This window comes from Staurois parvus, unplaced genomic scaffold (genome assembly GCF_062004578.1).
Source record: "Staurois parvus isolate SC_StPar_1 unplaced genomic scaffold, SC_StPar_1.0 ptg000321l, whole genome shotgun sequence".
NCBI classification, from domain to species: domain Eukaryota; kingdom Metazoa; phylum Chordata; class Amphibia; order Anura; family Ranidae; genus Staurois; species Staurois parvus.
This window is the reverse complement of record NW_028318117.1, coordinates 1,054,374-1,074,656: the sequence shown is the minus strand read 5'-3', so window position 1 is coordinate 1,074,656 and position 20,283 is coordinate 1,054,374. Positions and strand designations below refer to the sequence as shown.

Genomic DNA, 20,283 nt, shown 5'->3' with positions numbered 1-20,283 from the left:
GGGAAACAATCTGCTGAGGATTAGAAGTACAGCCACCCGTGGAAAGTCGAAGACGAATCGGTTTATGGGGTTTCCCCACAGAATTGAGTTTCCTGGCTAGCATGGGACCGGGCTTATTAGCACAGGAATAAAATTTATGTCTGGTCCAACGCAGGGCCCTTTCGGCCTCCGAAGAGGCGAGGAGGTCCAATTCTGTCGCCAGAGTGTCCCGAGCGCGTTTATGGGCCACGGATGGAGATGACTTCCAACGCGCATCCGCAGAGGCCAGGAGAGAATGTAGCTCCAAGAGCCGGCGTTCCCGCTCCCGCTTCCGAACTGCAGCCAGCTGTATAACATGACCCCGCACCGTGGCCTTATGCGCTTCCCATAGGGGCACTGCTGAAGAGACCGATCCCGAGTTTTCCGTAAAATATGTCCGTAAAAAGAATTCTATTTGTTGGCAGGTAGCCTGAGTGGTCAGCAAAGAGTCATTGATGCGCCAATGAAAAGGGCGCCGTTCTGACCCAGAAAGGGCAAGGAGGAGTACCAAAGGATCATGATCTGACCAGGGTGAGGAGGGAATAGTTATCCGCCGGACCGAGGGGAGCTGCTGGACCTGCATGAATATATGATCAATTCTACAAAAGCTGTCATGAGGATTGGAATAGAACGTAAAGTCACGTTCAGTTGGATGAAGTTCCCTCCAGACATCCGCCAGCCCCGCCGTCCGCAAAAGAGAGCGCATACGTTCCTCCAGCACCAAGTCATGAGAGGGAGTCGCTCCCCGTGCGTAGCGCCTATCCAATGTGGAATCCAAGGTAACATTCGAATCCCCATAACAAGAAGAAGACCCTTAGAGTGTCGAGAAACAATGGTGCAAAGATGCGAAAAGAATTTATGCTGGAAACGGTTAGGCGCGTAGTAAGAGACAAAGGTAACCTCCTGGTCCCAGAGGGTGCCTTGCAGAAGCAAATACCTGCCCGTGGGGTCCGCTATATGCCTAGAACAGACAAAGGGGAGATTGCGTTTAAAAGCTATCAGAACACCCCGACGCTTTTCAGGAGCCGAGGCCGTGTAAAAGATGGGATAGTGAGGTGAAAGATAACGCGGAGCGGAGGACTGGGAAAACCTGGTCTCCTGTAGACATACCACATCAATTTGTTGCGATTTGAGGTGATGAAAAACTTTAGCCCGTTTCTGAGGCGAATTGAAGCCTTGAACATTTTGTGAATGTATTTTCAAAAGGGGCGAGGCCATGGCGGTATCAACACAACACGCTCAGCAGAAAAAAACCCAAAGCAGCCAGCAATTTCCACTCCCAATGGCGATCGGACCATGGCGTCCCGGAACCCTGCAGAAAACAAAAACGAAAAAAAACAGAGAAAAAGAAAAGAACAAAGAAAGAAAAAAGGAAAAAGACATGAAAAGTATACACAACAGTGCAATCGTGTCACACCAATGGTGACGTGCATCCTACACATGAAGGATACAGTTAGGGGTAACTCTACCACCGGACATACGGCTGCAAATGGAAACATCAAACAGAAGCCCTCAGGGGGCAAAAAGGCAATGAACATAATATAATATAGTAAAACTTAATAAAACTAAAAGTCCCAGGAGCAGGGACCTCCGCGATAACCTCCCTATAGAAACCCGAATAACCATAGGGGCCAACCCCCTTCCATCCTACCAAGCCCACCGGGTCAACCTCCCACCCCGGAGCCCAAGGAAACCATCACCCAATGCCACCAACGTAGACCCAATTACCATCATATGGACCCAAAATAGGCTACGGCAGCAAAAAGTCCCGATTCTCAAGTCCAGGAAAAGACCCCCCTAACCCGGGATGTAACCCAAAGGAGCAAGCCGGAGCAGTCCCAACCTAGAATGTCAACAAACCGGGAAGACCCTAAGGCCAAACTCACGGTCTCGTCAGGGTAGTCTCTCGGTGAGGCGATATGTGGGAGTTCCAAGGCGCATCTTCAGCCTGGAGAAGAACAGGAAGGACTTGATCGCGAAGGGGTCTGAGGTAGAGCCCTCCTCCTGTTGGACGACCGCTCCCAGATGCGGCCCAAAGGAGGAGGCCTCGCCGAGGATCCAGATGAATGAGCTGGGCTCCGATCAGCAGCTTCTGGCAAGAGAAGATGTAGAGATTCCAGGAGAGAATGGGCCTCCTCCGGCGTAGCCACAGAATGACTGCGGCCCTGGTAGGTGAAGGTGAGGCGGAACGGAAAGCCCCAGGCGTATTTAATTCTTCGTTTCACCAGGACCGAAGTAAAGGGCTTCAACTGGCGGCGTTTCTGGAGAGTGGTCTGAGAGAGGTCTGCGAAAAGCTGGTAGCGGTGCCCCTGGAAGCTAAGATCAGGGTTATTTCTGGCCGCCAAGAGGATAGTTTCCTTATTGCGGTAATAAGTAAACTTGATGATAATGTCCCTCGGGGGCCCATCCGGTCGTCTGGGGCCCAATAAACGATGTATGCGGTCAAATTCGAGCCGGTCAATGGGAATAACGGGTGTCAGCTCCTGAAACAGAGCAGTAGCAGTGGAGGTAAGATCCGTGACCGTTTCCGGGATACCCCTTAACCGCAAATTGCCGCGGCGGGAACGATTTTCGAAATCCTCAAGCCGCAATAGTGCGTCCGCCAATTCCTTCTTAAGGTCGCACAGGTCCTGTTCGTGATTTTCAATGACCGTGGCCGCAGCGTTCATTTTATCCTCGAGATCATTCGTCCGATTGCCCAAATCCCGAATTTCCCACGAAAGACGGTCGGTTAGCTTGGAGGTAGCGGAGGACAATTCTGATTGCAGCATACATTTAAAGCGGCGCAGGAGCTCAGTATCCCGCAGGGATGGAGTGTGAGACTGCTGGGCTGGCTCCGAATCCAGGTCTTCCCCACTGCCAGGATCCATCTCACCTGCAGTTAGTGATGGCAGGGGACCCAAATCTGCAGCCAGGGCTTCAGCTATTGTCCCCGGCAGGAACCGCGAATCCGCGGCTGGGGTCCTGGAAGCCTCCGGCGGCCGGCCCAAAATCGAGGCCGCGGCTTCACCCGCGATCTCCGGCGGGTAGGCCGCAACTTCCCGCACGGTCCGCCGGGCGCTGGAGGTGCGGGCGGCCGGCGTTTTTTTCCCCATCAGGGTGCCAGAGGGACAGGGATCCAGGGAGGAAGCGGAGGGACCCCCCCTGAAGGTCAAAAATCGGCCGATATGTCCGGCGGCCGAGACAGCAGAATATTAGGCAGCCATCCTGGCTGCTGCTCACGAGCGCCCCCCGTTTTATTGTATTTTAATAGCAAACATGTTATACGGGCAACACAGTGGCTAAATGGTTAGCACTTCCACCTGGCAGTACTAGGGTCGTTGGTTCGAATCCCAATCATGGTACCACTTGCCTGGAGTTTGCATGTTCAGCCTGTGCCTGCGTGGGTTTCCTCCAGGTACTCCGGTTTCCTTCCACACTCCAAAGACATGCTGGTAGGTGAATTGGATCCTGCCTAAATTGGCCTTAATATGTGTATGTATGAATGTGAGTTAGGGACCTTAGATTGTACGCCCCTTGAGGGTTATGGACTGATGTGAATGTACAATCAGAGGTGGACTGACCATTTGGAAACTCGGGCACTGCCCGAGGGCCCAGGGTCAGTAAGGGGCCCCATGAGATGCCCCTGGTACCTTTTTCATAGGCTTGCCTGGGGGCCCCACGAGTTCTTAGTCCACCCCTGATATTACGCTAAGATAATGTAATGGGGGCTAAGGGATTAAATAAAAATAATGACCTCATTATACCATACATGATAGAAGTTGACCAAAAACATTTAAAACTGAAAGCCCATCAGTCCCCTCTCGGGTGGTGAGAAGAAATAGAGCTCTGCGGAAAATATAAAGTCTCCATCTTTATGTCAGGACCATAGAGATTAACTTCAGTGCTGACAGACGACATGAAGCTGAAAGTGCCCATCTAAAGACTGTTGCTTTTTATTCAGTTCAGCTTTCCGTGTACACCGTTATTGACTGAGCGGGGAAAAACCTTGGTTCGTTGTTGAAGCAGTTTAAAATCTAGTTTGCGCAAGGACACAGGGGCCCCATGATCCCCTATTGCCCGGGGGCCCTATGAGTTGTCAGTCCGCCCCTGTATACAATACATGTGTAAATGTGTAAATTGACAATGCTCTATAAGTACCTGTAATGAATAAAATACCTGCTCTGTGCAGTGATTTTGCTTATCCCTGATATGCCTTGCAGTGGGACTGCGCTGGAATAGCTGCCCAATGCAGTCCCACAGCACCGGGTTGAAGGAGCCCTCTTAGTATATAATAAAGGCACATGGTCCTTTTCCACTTATGTTATCAGTCTTGAATTCCTTTTTCTTTTTTTGTAAGCCAGCAAGAATAATGTGTGTCTGATGTCTCATTGTGCCAGGGTCACGCTACAAAAGGTCAGTTTTAGAACACAAATTTCTTACATGTGCCATTAACACATTCCTTTGTGACAGGGCTGTCCAGCTGTTACAAGGCTCAGTAATTCATTGTCGGTGCAATGCATGCTGGTCTAGAAAGACCTGAGTTGCACAACCTTTTTAGATTCTGTTTGCTTTTACTTTAGTCAGCAAAACATGGTTAAAAATCATTCTTTTGCTGGAGCATTGTCATTGCAGGCCACCAAGTGTTTATAGTGATGCTGTAAACCAAAGACATACCTGGGCACGGCAAGTCAGCATATGTGTAATAGAATTCTTCTGTTTAATCATTGCTTTGAAAAATAGGTCAAGAAGAGAAATCTACATCTCCTCCTAGTAAATAATTAAAGCTAATGGAATTTTCACAAGATCTGTGAGGGAAAATTTCAGTAAGGCTGTGAACTACTGCAGATTATGGTATTTTTTATTTATCACTGCAGTGCGTACAACTGTACCTGGTAAATGCATTTAAAACTGGTCTATTTTTAAAGGCGGAATAGCAGTTCACTTTGGGATTGGCTGGGAGGGGAGTGAAAAAAGTCATATTAATTAGAAGGGAGATGGTTTATTTCATACTATGCTGAGAGAAGCTGCCTTGTAAAAGATACAATGTTTGTAATGGTTTACAGTGCATGCAGATGTATCATGTATGTAGCAAGGAAACATAGGCCTCATTCACAAGTGTAGGTGTCTGTGCATCTCTGTGCAGGCAGTCCCATTCATGTCAATTGAGATCACAGTGGATGCACAAACACAGTAGCTGCTCCCAATTTGACATCCGTGTGGGTGTATGTCCCCAACTCTCACTGTATTCGTTCAAGGACACACACCCACACAGATGTCATATTGGTAGATATATCTGAATGGGACTGCCTGCAAGTGGATGCATAGAACATCCAGGGCTTCCTATGTGGGAAAACACTGCCCTTATGCAGGTATACACATGAGTAGGCCTGTGGTCATAGTGTTCTAGACAAGGTACTCATGTGCCAGTCTTGTCCATTTAGTAGTTTTATTCCCAGATCTGCCCCCAGCTTCTTCACAGAAGGTGGGGGGTGCACTGTGATTGCATAGAGATAGAAAGTGCACCAGGCTAGTGCATTATCCCAAGGATAGTTTAATAAAAAATGGATAAAAACATATTCACAAACAATGTATGTAAACAGCATATCAGGCCACTGTCTCGTTGTACAGTGGTAAGTCAGACCAAGAGGGATCAGACACCAAGGGAACACATCCAGGATCCAAGAAATGGCATACGCCTTTTGGAAGTAAACCCTCTTCCTTAGAGTCAAATTCTAATAATTTGGCTCTGAAGAAGAGGGTTTACCCTTCAAACACATAAGCCACTTCTTGGGATCTGGCCAGCATCCCCTTAGCATCTCTCTGGGTCTGACTTACCACTGTACTACAAGGCAGTGGTCTGATTTGTTATTTACATACATTGTTTGTGAGTATGTACTAGGCTGGTGCTCTTTCTGTTTTTTTGCTGCTGCTGCTGTTTGGACTACCCCAGCTATTTGAGGGCAGCAAGGCCTGACATATATCCCGGTGGTGTATTCAAACAAATACATGGGAGTTCTGTGTTTAGTCCACCACACTCATGCACAGGTTTTGATACTTCTTATTGGGTGCACTGTGATGTAAGGGAGGGTGGGGGGACTCTTGACTTCTGATGGTGGGGGGGCTCTTGACATTTGATGTAAGGGGTGGTGTGAGGTACTCTTGACATCTAGTCTTACAGATTCATTAGCTCTTTGAGGGCAGCCATAATGCTGATGCAGCCTGCGACTAAATTGAGTTTGACACCATTGATATAGAGCAAGATAGTACATATAGAAAACATATGAGATGCAAGATGTGTAACCACACAAAAACCCAATATTCTCAATTGAATATAGAGGCCTTGGTTTTCATGCTTGCACTCCAGTGTAATTTGTTAATCATCGTTTTTTTGCTGGTCATTGGTAATTAGAAGTTTTTAAGGGACGTTTTCCACTAATATGTTGGTATTTATATGCAGAATGAGCATAAACCTTGGCTGCTCACTAACAAATAAAACTCTCATGCTCTCTATTGTGAAGACACATATTTAAATATATGTTGAAGAAGCACAGTTCAGTGTGTGCATTCAGGGAGTCTTTATGTGCCATGTAGTATTGATCAGTTGAATCATTACACGGTTGATGCTCCCACAGGCTCTATTAAACACTTAATTGAGAAGTTAAATTATATGCAGGCTTTTTTTGTGCTCATGGCATAATTGGGATTCTTTCCAAGTCTAAGACCATGCAACAAATTGTTTTATGAGTTAAGCCACTATTCATATTGGGCAGTGTTAATCTATACATTATATTTCATGTATCTCCTAAGTACTAGAGCTGGCTATATCCCAGCAGATAGTCTTTACATATCCTCCTTTCGGTCTTTACATGTCTTTTACTAGCAGCTGTATCTACAGTGATTCATCATTACATAGAGAAAAATGACCTCTTGTACCCATCTGTCATTCCTCCTGTTGTTAACCAGAATCAGAGAATAGTGGAATGATGCATATACTGTGTGTGTGTTTTATATTTATTTATATATATAAAAAATATATACACACAATATGTTGCCAAAAGTATTGGAGCGCCTGTCTTTACACGTGCATACATTTTAATGGCACCCCAGACTTAGTCTGTAGGGTTCAATTTTGAGTTGGCCCACCCTTTGCAGTTATAACAGCTTCAACTTTCACAACTGTCCACAAGGTTTAGGAGTGTGTCTATGGGAATGTTTGACCATTCTTCCAGAAGCGCATTTGTGAGGTCAGGCACTGATGTCGAATGAGAAGGCCTGGCTCAGTCTCCGCTCTAATTCATACCAAAGGTGTTCTATCGGGTTGTCAGGACTCTGTGCAGGCCAGTCAAGTTCCTCCACCCCAAATGTGCTCATCCATGTCTTTATGGACCTTACTTTGTGCACTGGTGCGCAGTCACGTTGGAACAGGACGGGGCCATCCCCAAACTGTTCACACAATGTTGGGAGCATGAAATTGTCCAAAATGTCTTGGTATGCTGACGCCTTAAGAGTTCCCTGCACTGGAACTAAGGGACCAAGCCCAACCCCTGAGAAAACAACCCCACACCATAATCCCCCCCTTCACCAAACTTTACACTTGGCACAATGCAGTCAGGGAAGTACCGTTCTCCTGGCAACCGGCAAACCCAGACACATCCATCAGATTGCCAGACAGAGAAGCGTCACTCCAGAGGATACGTCTCCTGCGCTAGAGTCCAGTGGTGGCCTGCTTTACACCACTGCATCTGACGCTTTGCATTGCACTTGGTGAAGTAAGACTGGATACAGCTGCTCAGCCATGGAAACCCATTCCATTAATCTGTCTACGCACTGTTGTGCTAATCTGATGGTCACACGTAGTTTGGAGGTCTTTATCTATTGACTCTGCAGACAGCGATTTTTGCATACTGTGAGCTTCAACATGTGCTGACCTTGCTCTGTCATTTTTACGTGGCCTACTACTTCATGGCTGAGTTGCTATTGTTCCCAGTTGCTTCCACTTTGTTATATTACCACCATCAGTTGACCGTGGAATATTTAGTAGAAAGGAAAATGCAGAGGTGGCAACCTATCACGGTACCACACTTGAATTCACTGAGCTCCTAAGAGCAACCCACAAATGTTTGTAGAAGCAGTCTGCATGCCTAGGTGCTTGATTTCATACACCTGTGGCCATGGAGGTGATTTGAACACTTGAATACAATAATTTGGAGGGTTGTCCCAATACTATTGGCAATAACACACACACACACACACACACACACACACACACACACACACACACACACACTTTGATTACAAATCTTCAGTTTTACTCAAATTAGTTGATGCAAAAATACACCTCACAACAAAAACTCCATCTAGTATTTTTTATGACCTCCATGGTTTGTAAGGACAACACCAAGTCTTCTAGGCATGGAATGCACAATTTGGTGACATATTGCAACATCTATCTTTTTCCATTCAAGAATGACCTCTTTTAGAGCCTGAATGCTGGATGGAGAGTGATGCTCAACTTGTCTCTTCAGAATTCCCCATAGGTGTTCGATCGGGTTCAGATCAGGAGACATACTTGGCCACTGAATCACTTTCACCCTGTTCTTCTTCAGAAATACAAAAGTGGCATTAGATGTGTCTTTTGGATCATTAGGATAAGAAGAAAATTTCACAATCACCATAAAAAAAGTGTAAACTATAAAAGAAAAAGCAAAAGTGTCTCTAATTCTTTACTGTTTTGACTATGTGTAACTAATGTTAGTACTGCTGCTCACACTATTCGTGTTCCTACAAAAAATATAAATAAATCAGTGCCGCGTAGTACAAATTATAGTATATTTGATAAACATGCGTATAACATATGCGTTTATATCAAGCAATGTATCTTAAGAAATCAACACCATTATCTGTGATAAAACAAAAGAAAGTCCCCATATATTTTCATAGAAATCCTTTTTGCCCAATGAAACACTCTTAAACCTTGTGGACTGCCTTCCTAATAGAGTTGAAGCTGTTATAGCTGCAAAGGGTGGGCCAACTCAATATTGAATCAGAAAAAATGAGGAAGGGTTGTAACAGCGCAAACACTGCAAAGTCCTGGGAAATGGTAGTATGGGTGATGGTGGTATTAGTGGCTACTGTATGAAGAGCGTAGGATTCCGTGTGGCACTGAGGGCAAGGCTTCCAAATAAGCTGTAGCAACTTCTGTAGATGAGAAAAAAAGGAGAGAAGCGCCTCTAAGTGCAATAAGTCTTTTAATTCAAGTCTAAATGTAGAAACACTCACATGTGTGAAGTAATCATAAGCATAAAAACCGTGGTTAACAATAGTTAACGGTGGGGTGGTAACCCGGGTGAAGAGCCGTCATCTCTCTGCGATGTGGGGAGGTCAGCTCTCGGCTGGAACAGCGTGGTGGCTGGAGGGGGAACAGTGGTGAGGCCAGCCTTCATGCACGTCCTCCCTCAAAGCCGGATGGAACGCACGCTGGAACGTAGCGGCGGCGTGGCCGTGATGACGTCAGATCCCAGGGTGCACTGCGACGCGTTTCGGAGCATGCACTGGCCGTGGAAGGCGGAAGTGCACTCCTTTAAAGGAGTGCACTTCCGCCTTCCACGGCCAGTGCATGCTCCGAAACGCGTCGCAGTGCACCCTGGGATCTGACGTCATCACGGCCACGCCGCCGCTACGTTCCAGCGTGCGTTCCATCCGGCTTTGAGGGAGGACGTGCATGAAGGCTGGCCTCACCACTGTTCCCCCTCCAGCCACCACGCTGTTCCAGCCGAGAGCTGACCTCCCCACATCGCAGAGAGATGACGGCTCTTCACCCGGGTTACCACCCCACCGTTAACTATTGTTAACCACGGTTTTTATGCTTATGATTACTTCACACATGTGAGTGTTTCTACATTTAGACTTGAATTAAAAGACTTATTGCACTTAGAGGCGCTTCTCTCCTTTTTCTCAACTCAATATTGAACCCTATGGACTAAGATAAGACTGGGATGGCATTAAAGGTCATGTGCGTGTAAAGGCTGGCATCACAATACTTTTGGCAATATAATATAATAATAATATTTTATTTATATATATATATATATATATATATATATATATATATATATATATATATATATATATATATTAGGCACTCGCCTTGTAATATAATAGACAAGCCTTAGGCTAACTTTTGGTTTGCCACTCCTCTGAATGGCGATCTGCAGTTGAAAATCTTTTCAGAGACATTTGACAGGCAGTGAAGAGGTGACATGATGCCTCCTCACTGCCATATGCCACACCACTGTGCCATAACCATGTGCATTCGCCATGGCGCCGTCAAGTTTACTTGAATAGGTTATGGGGGGTGGCAGTACTGCAGTACTTGGAAATGCCCAAAGGATGGGGGGTGGGTTTTTGCTTCTGCAAGTGAACACCCCTGTTCGCTGCCTATTAATCTTGGGGGGGGGGGGTTAAAAACGGGGCCCCACCGTGTGTTTTTGGTGCCCTCAACTGCAAGTCGAAACAAGCCCTAAGAAAAAACACTCACAGACCTCTGTACCTGCAGTAATGCATCCTCAAATTTTAAAGCGCTTTCAGATCAGAAGCTCAACTTCTATTGTTTTGATTAACCCCAGACCCCCCAATCTGGCACATTGTGTAGAAGAATATGTAGATAGACTTGTGTACGTATACTAGCTCCTAAAGATGAATATAATTCTCTTGTATGAGTACATAACTGGACTGAATTTTTTTTTCTTTGTCAGCTTTTAAAAAAGATACATAGTCGTCCCCCCCCCCCCCCCATGTATGTCTTGTATGGGCTCCCAGTTTTCCATATTAGCCTATGTCAGGGACTGTCTCTTGACCACATGCTTGTGGGCATAGATGCTCTTATTTAGCACAAGTTGATAAATTCCACTGGAAAAAAGAATGAATATATTAAATAGCGACCATTTTTTACATATAACGTGTTGCTGAATTTCTAACACTGTGTAAACATTTCCATGAATTGGTTAATGCATTGATGAAATATTTAATAAGACATTGGGATTGCCTCATTGCAAAGAAAAAAATTGCTTGTTTTTCTTCAGAAATCCTGTGTACTAGCTGCCAAAGAACATGGCTTAGTGCAAGGAGCTTTTAAGAGCTCCCAAAGAACTTGGTTTAGGGGGAAGGGTGACGCCTGCCAAAATGGGGGGTTGTGGTGGGGGGGATACATTTGGCTGGAGCTGGTCTTTAAAATAGACCTGGAAATGAAGGCTGGCCTCTGGAGACCCAAAGCTGCCAAGATCTAAACATGGCCTGCTATTCTACCATTCGCCTGGATTAGTAACAAAAGTTATCATTTTATTGCCAGAAATTTTATTCTATGGGGCATGTTTAAGATTACTTCTCCTATGAGATCCATAATGTGTAAGTATGCAATATTTTCATGTGTATAGGAAATTTCTATGAGCATAATTAAAGTCTAATTTGCCAAGCGGAGACAGCCCGCGGATTCGCCAAGCCACAGGGATTATAAATGAAGTGTACTTGCTCTTTTTTTTTTTTCATTTGTTGCTCTGAATATGGATTTTACAACCCTAATTATTACTTCTCTCCTTTGCAGGACTTGCGCAAACAGGTAGCCCCGTTGTTAAAGAGTTTCCAAGCAGAGGTAAGAACACTTTAAATTACTCTTGCTGCTAGAACGAAATGCTTCTTTCTGTTGCAGATATTTTTTTTAAAAGCTCATTTCATCAGAAACATATTAATTATGGATGGACACTGGTTGGCTGTAGTACCTCCAGGCTGCTCATGCCTCTCAAGTTTTCCAGCAGTGCTTTACCAACATTAAGCATGGAGTCTGCTGCAGCAGGAGTTGTTTCACTATTCTTGCTGAATTCTCTCTAAATAATAGTAATACCCTATTCTAATGCCTGCAGTAAGTGGGGAAGATTTGGGAGCTCAGAGATCTTGTGACCAAAAATCAAGATATTAAAAACCAGCCATCTAATTTACATCTGTTTTAGTAGATGCTGATTTGTATATTAAGACAGGTATCGGCAGCAGGGAGGATACTTGGCACCTCCACGATTTGAAGCTACATAGACAAAAACTGTAGTTAATAAATCTACTGTCCTGTGTTTGAAATATTTCTTGTTTTGGGAAGAGCTGTCTACAGTAATCCGCATAATTTTTGCCTTAAAAATATATGAATGCACACTAAACTGCTGTTGAATATTGTTTGTGGTTGTAATTCTGCTTTTTGATTTTGCAAGAGGTCCAATTTGTACCTTGTACTTGAAACATTGAAAAAAAACACGAAAAATATTTATTGAAAAGAAAAATATATGAATGAAAAGACAGACATTTCATAGTATTGTCCATGACAACTAGCACAACTTAAACATATCTGCTTGAACACAATGAGTAAAATAATTAGCAACAAGCTGTATATGCCATTTATAAAGCTCGTATCATGTGCTACCTTAGAATTGGCAAGTAATGGGGACTTTTAGATTTCACCACATTCAGAGATCATCAATTTAGTTGTCCTTATGTTAGTGTAATTTTAAAATATTCACTATATTCAGGTATAATTATGAGTACATCACAATTGTACTGTGTTATGTAGATGAATGGCATTTATAAATGACATTGTCTCTGCACTCATTTGCTCTAGAACGAAATAAACTAAAAAACTAAAAATGATATAGTGAATACGCTCTGATCTTGTAATCATGGTTTGACATGCACAGTTCTTGGCTATACAAAAATGTATATTTATATGAACAAATCACTTGTGTTCTAACCCGCTTAAGATTCTTTATGATGAAATTGTATATAGAATTCCATGGTTGTTGTAGAATTTAAGACAGTATATAGGTAATGGGTTTATGTAATAGAGACCAAGGCCATGTCACTCTGAAGACCCTTATGGGCCTGGAGCCGCCCCAGAGTGCAGCATTTATTATTTGTGTTTATATTCCTTAGTTTCTACCTTGTTTACGCTTTTTCGGACTTTGGGGGGGATTCTAGCACTAGACGTGAAGGGATGAGTACAATGGTTCCAGATAAACGTTATAGGATGCTCTATAGCTTAAGTAATATGCAAACATCTCTATTTTTCTTTAGGGCCCATGCTTCCAGTGTTGGTACAGAGAAAATGTTTAACTGCACCAATCCCTCTAAGGCACTGGGTAGCGATTCTCAAATTTTCACAAGATTGTGTTTTATCCTACTTTGTCTAAAGTTACATTTGAAGGTTTTCAGAATTTGCTCAGCTTGGTTTTTGTCATTGAAAATTGTGTAGGTATAAAATGAGTGCTATGCAATGATTTTCTTTTCTTGAAGCATGCTTAAAGCCGGTAAAGTGTATACGTGATGCTTAACACCTTATATGTCCACTTGCAAGATCTTTTAGCCTTACGATAGAAAGAATTGTGTCTGTGACGTTTAAGGTATTTTGGCAGAATTTTCAGTGTTCTGCTGTTGGTAAAAGTATGGACCAAGCTGTGCTCTTTATTCTAAAATGACACATGTACAGTCATGGCCGAAATTGTTGGCACCCTTGATATTTTTCCTGAAAATCAAGTATTTCACACAAAAAAGGTATTGCATTAACACATGTTTTGCTATACACATGTTTATTCCCTTTGTATGTATTGGAACAAATATAAAACAGAGGCAGAAAAGCAAATATGACATAATGTCACACAAAACCCCAAAAATGGGCTGGACAAAAGTATTGGCACCCTTAACTTAATATTTGGTTGCACACCCTTTGGAAAACATAACTGAAATCAGTCGCTTCCTATAACCATCAATAAGCTTCTGACACCTCTCACCCGGAATTTTGGACCACTCTTCCTTTGCAAACAGCTCCAGGTCTCTCTTATTGGAAGGACACCTTTTCCCAACAGCAATTTTAAGATCTCTCCACAGGTGTTCAATGGGATTTAGATCTGGGCTCATTGCTGGCCACTTCAGAACTCTCCAGCGCTTCTTTGCCATCCATTTCTGAGTGCTTTTTGACGTATGTTTGGGGTCATTGTCCTGCTGGAAGACCCAGGATCTTGGACGCAAACCCAGCTTTCTGACACTGGGCCCTACAGTGCGACCCAAAATCCTTTGGTAATCCTCAGATTTCATGATGCCTTGCACACAGTCAAGGCACCCAGTGCCAGAGGCAGCAAAACAACCCCAAAACATCATTGAACCTCCACCATATTTTACCGTAGGTACTGTGTTTTGTTCTTTGTAGGCCTCATTCCGTTTTCGGTAAACAGTAGAATGATGTGCTTTACCGAAAAGCTCTATCTTGGTCTCATCTGTCCACAAGACGTTTTCCCAGAAGGCTTTTGGCTTACTCAAGTACATTTTGGCAAACTGTAGTCTTGCTTTTTTATGTCTCTGTGTCAGCAGTGGGGTCCTCCTGGGTCTCCTGCCATAGCGTTTCATTTCATTTAAATGTCGACGGATAGTTCGCGCTGACACTGATGCTCCCTGAGCCTGCAGGACAGCTTGAATGTCTTTGGAACATGTTTGGGGCTGCTTATCCACCATCCGGACTATTCTGCGTTGCAATCTTTCATCAATTTTCCTCATCCGTCCACGACCAGGGAGATTAGCTACAGTGCCATGGGTTGCAAACTTCTTGATAATGTTGCGCACTGTGGACAAAGGCAAATCTAGTTCTCTGGAGATGGACTTGTAACCTTGAGATTGTTGATATTTTGCCACAATTTTGGTTCTCAGGTCCTCAGACAGTTCTCGTCTCCTCTTTCTGTTGTCCATGCTTAGTGTGGCACAGACAGACACACAATGCAAAGGTTAAGTGAACGTCTCTCCTTTTTATCTGCTTTCAGGTGTGATTTCTATATTGCCCACACCTGTTACTTGCCCCAGGTGAGTTTACAGGAGCATCACATGCTTGTAACATTCTTATTTATCCGCAGTTGTGAAAGGGTGCCAATACTTTTGTCCAGCCCATTTTTGGAGGTTTGTGTGACATTATGTCGAATTTGCTTTCTTTCCTCCCTTTTTTTGTTTTGTCCCAATACACACAAAGGGAATAAACATGTGTATAGCAAAACATGTGTTAATGCAATACGTTTCGTGAGAAATACATGATTTCCTGGAGAAATATCAAGGGTGCCAACAATTTCGGCCATGACTGTATATCACCACTAAAATGTGGAATGGAATTATGGGGTTTGTGTTAAAATAGTTTACAGACTCTTTTGTGTTGTCTTTTTTTTTTTTTTTAGTATGAGCAGTCAAAGGGGTAAGTAGGAGAGGACAGCAGGGGTACCTTGCTGAAACTGATGGATAAAAATATTGAAAATGCCTGTAAGCTTTGTGCTTGTCCCTGAATATTGAGCCTTTTCTCAGCCTTTTTAAATTGGAGGAACCCTTGAAATAATTTTCAGGTTTTAAAGAACCCCTGGTAAAATTATATCTATAGCTCATGGTACATTAGCATGATCTGTACGTTGAAGGAAGAATAATGAGTAAAGAAGTATTGTTTTCCTAATTGGATTATTTCAAATTAAAGTATTTCAATTGTATTGGTGCTTTACATTGATAGTCTGTGGGGAGGGCAAACTTACATTGGTGGCCTAAGAAGACCCTCTTTTATACTGGTGGTGAATGTAGTTCCCCCTTACACTAGTGGTCAGACAGCAGATCCCCCTGAAGAGCAGAACCCTGCATTGCCGGTTCACATATATGCGGATTGGAAGCAGTTTGAACCGCATCCAATCCGCATGACATGTGAAATAACATTACTTCCTATGGTGCCTGTTCACATATGTCTGGTGCACTGGCGGTGTGGATTCAGTGCGGTTTGAAAAAGAATCATGTACGATTTCTGAGCAGTGCCTTCAGGTTCAGGTGCAATCCGGATTACAGGCTATTAACTTCTATGAGAACCGTTTCTAAACCACATATGTGTGAACAGAATAAAATCCTGAGCTAATCTTATCCTGAACCTGATGTAAACCTGACATGAACCGCTGAAAAACTACTGTGTCAAGTAGCTGTGAAACCTGAGCTTCAATCCGCACCGCTCATGTGTGAACCAGCCAATAGTTTGTTAGGGTGGCATTCAGTGTGACTGGCACAGCAACGCACAAATACATTTCTAGCGGAACAATGTGCATTGTGGTAGTTTGCAGGTTATTAAAGCAGATTAATGTAATGCCAGCCTTAAGGTGGAACTAAATTCTGTGAGATACTCACCTCCAGCTTCCACTGTCCTCTTCTTCCCAGGCTGCTTCCAGGTGCTAGGTTATTGGCCTCTTGTTCAGCTGGTGGAAGAAGACATGATCCCAGGAGTCAGTCAAATCGAGACTGCACGCTGAGCTGCACATACACAGCACAGGGTACATTCAATAGACGATTGTTCGCAGGCAGTTAAGTGTGTCTTACTGCAGAAGGCATAACGTGTTTTTGCAATAAAGAGCTGCCCTCTTACAATTTTTTGTAAGTTTTATTTTGTAGTTGTTCAGAGTATCTAAAATACCGTTTACACTGGCCATTTAGATTAGGTAGATTAGATTCCATTTTAGCTTTTATTGCAGTTGTGTTCTGAGAGAGTAAGATTTGTCCTCCTTCCAGTGTCCCTGGGACAAAAAGTGAGGGCTCCTCCCCAATTAATCCATGACTGGGGTTCTACGTCTTGCCCACCCTGTCCAAAGAAAAAAAAAAGTTGACCAGATTTCCACGTTAACCTTTATCATGTTGTATACAGCCGGTAAAATAAGTATTGAACACATCACTGTTTTTCTTGGTAAATATATTTCTAAAGGTGCTATTGACATGAAATTTTCACCACGTCAGTAACAACCCATACAATCAATCCATACATACAAAGAAACCAAAACAAATATAGAAATTAAGTTATGTGTAATAAAATGGAATGACACGGAAAAAGTACTGAACACGCTAACTGAAATGTATTTAAAACTTTGTACAAACTCCTGTGTTGGTAATGACAGCTTTAAGACACCTCCTGTATGGAGAAACTAGTCTCATGCATTGCCTAGGTGTGATTTTGGCCCATTCTTCCATACAGTCTTCAAATCTTGAAGGTTCCATGGACTGCTTTTGTGAACTCTGATCTTCAGTTCATTCTATAGATTTTCTATTGGATATTGGATTCAAATCAGGTGATTGGCTAGGCCATTCTAGCAGCTTTATTTTTTTTTCTTTGAAACCAATTGAGAGTTTTCTTGGCTTTGTGTGTGTGTGTTGGAATCATTGTCTTGCTGAAATCACCCTCGTTTCATCTTTATCATCCTGGTAGATGGCAGCAGATTTTTATCAAGAATGTCTTGGTACATTTTTCCATTCATCCTTCCTTCAGTGATATGAAGTTTGCCAGTACTGTATGCTGAAAACAGCCCCACACCATGATGTTCCCACCTCCAAACTTCACTGTTGGTATGGAGTTTTTGGAGTGATGTGCGGTGCCATTTGACCTCCAAACATGGTGTGTACTATGGTATCCAAAGAGTTCAATTTTGGTCTCATCTGACCGGACTATATTCTCCCAGTATTTCACAGGCTTGTCTAAATGTTGTGCAACAAACTTTAAATGAGCTTCAGCATGCTTTTTCTTCAGCAAAGAAATCTTGCATGGTGAGCGTGCATACAAGCCATGGTGGCTGAGTGCATTACTTATTGTTTTCTTTGAAACAATTGTACCTGCTAATTCCAGGTCTTTCTGAAGCTCTCCACAAGTGGTCCTTGGCTCTTGGACAACTCTTCTGATAATTCTTTTCACTCTTCTGTCAGGGATCTTGCGAGGAGCACCTGGTCGTGGCTGGTTTATGCTGAAATGATGTTCTTTCCACTTCCGGATTATGGCCCAACAGTGCTCACTGGGACATTCAGAAGTTTAGAAATCCTTCTGTAACCAATGACATCAGTATGTTTTGCAACAATAAGGTTGCAAAGGTCTTGAGAGTACTAGATGTTTTGTGTGTGACACCTTGGTAATGAGACATCTTTTTCTAGGCCATCAGGTGAGACTGAACCAGCTGATATTAATTTGCACTGACAAGGTGCAGGATTGCTTTACAAATACTGATAGATTTCAGCTGGTGTCTTGGCTTTTCATGCCTTTTTGCACCTCCCTTTCTTCATGTGTTCAGTACTTTTTCCCTGTGTCATTCCATTTTATTACACATAACTTAATTTCTGAACGTAATTGTTTTGGTTTCTTTGTGTGTATGGACTGCATGGGTTGTTACCGACATGTGGTGAATATTTCATGTCGATAGCACCTTTAAATTATATTTATCTAGAAAAATGGTGACGTGTTCAATACTTTTTTACCTGCTGTATATTCCTTACTTTCTTTGCTGCTACTTATGTAGCTTATCCGCACCTTATGACATTTGTCTGCAGGGCTGAACAAATACAGTCCTTTCAGAGAACAAAATTCTGTTTGCATAGTCACTCTGGAATTAAGGGCATATAAACTTCCAACATTAGTGTTTTGTTTTTTTGTTTTTTTACCTTTCCGTAAGGCTAGCCATACACTGTTAGATTTCTCTTGTTGAGCCCGCAGCCTGAACAAAAGAAAATCAATACCAAACAACCCACCTCTGAATACCCCAACAATCACTTTATCTGATAGGATGCTGATGTTTTTCCAACTGGCTCATTTACTTTTTAAATCAGCTTTGCCAGGTGGTGTCAGCCCTGTGGCCCTAACTTTGGCTGATAATGGAGGAATCAGCTAAAATTCAAGCCATGGGTGGCTTTCCATAAAAATTCCTGCTTAAGCAGAACTTTTCTTTTTTTTTGCTTTAGCAACAAGTAGACACTGCTGCAGCTGATCTTATATTCGGGAAGACGATAGCCTTTTTAACGGTTGATAACTGGTAAAGACAACAGCTCCTCGTTTTGAAATTGTATCATGCTTTTTCATTAGATATTTCATCATGCTAAAAGCTTTAATATGCTGCAACAGTATAAGGCAGGCCATAAATTATTTTTTTTTTCATTCAGCCAGCGGATTGAACGGAAAAAAAGTGGCAATTTCCCCCATCCACACATTCATGATCACTGTTGTGGGTTATAACCGTAAAAACCTGACAGTGTGGCTATATAGAGGTCGATCAGAAGATCGACTTCTGTACAACCATGGTACCCATACATGGATTGAAATTCAACTGGTCCCTGTTGAACTGCCCGAATTTCAAAACCCCTTGATCGCCCCCCCAGTTAACCCCTTCACTGCCATGTCACCAGTGTCACTGATCAGTGAATCGATTTTTACTGATCACTGTATCAGTGTCGCTGGCGAATTCCGATAGTGTTAGCGCCCCTCCCAGATAGCGCCAGATTGCCCGCCAGTACACCAGTAATCCCGTTTAACCCCTTGATCACCCCCCCCCCCCCAGTTAACCCCTTCACTGCCCTGTCACCAGCGTCACTGATTAGTGAACCGATTTTTACTGATCACTGTATCCGTGTCACTGGCGACTTCCGATAGTGTTAGCGCCCCTCCCAGATAGCGCCAGTTTGCCCGCCAGTACACCAGTAATCCCATTTAACCCCTTAATCTCCCCCCCCCCAGTTAACCCCTTCACTGCCCTGTCAGCAGTGGCACTGATCAGTGAATTGATTTTTACTGATCACTGTATCAGTGTCGCTGGCGACTTCCGATAGTGTTAGCGCCCCTCCCAGATAGCGCCAGATTTCCCGCTAATACACCAGTAATCCCGTCTAACCCCTTGATCGCCCTCCCCCCCCCCCCCCTCAGTTAACCCCTTCACTGCCCTGTCACCAGTGTTATTGATTACAGTGAACAGATTTTTACTGATCACTGTATTAGTGTCACTGGTGACTTCCGATAGTGTTAGCGCCCCTCCCATATAGCGCCAGTTTGCCCGCTAATGCATGGGATTTTTTTTACCAAAAACATGTAGCAGAATACATTTTGGCTTAAATTTATGACTAACTTTGAGTTTACCATATATTTTTTATAGCTGAAAGTAGAAAATATTGTTTTTTTTCAAAATTTTTGTGTTTTTTTTGTTTATAGCGCAAAAAAAAAGCACACAGTTGATAAAATACCACCAAAAGAAAGTTCTATTTGTGTGAAAAAAAGGACGTAAATTTCGTTTAAGTACAGCATTGCATGACCGCGCAATTATCATTTGAATTAGTGCAGTGCTGTATAGCTGTAAAAAAGGCATAAATTACAGTATCTATACCATAGTTTGTAGACGCTATAACTTTCACACAAAGCAATCAATATACACTTATTGGGATTTTTTTACCAAAAACATGTAG

The 20,283-nt window shown here is 43.2% G+C and overlaps 1 protein-coding gene across 2 annotated transcripts in view; it reads left to right on the top strand.

The window, feature by feature from the left end:
• Positions 1 to 20,283, top strand: part of CUX1 (cut like homeobox 1) — a 459,567-nt gene that overhangs the window by 175,312 nt on the left and 263,972 nt on the right. For both annotated transcript variants that reach the window (XM_089683746.1, XM_089683747.1), the window contains exon 3: positions 11,600 to 11,647. In XM_089683746.1, the coding sequence (XP_089539872.1) occupies positions 11,600 to 11,647 (48 nt within the window). The remainder of the gene's footprint in view (positions 1 to 11,599; positions 11,648 to 20,283) is intronic.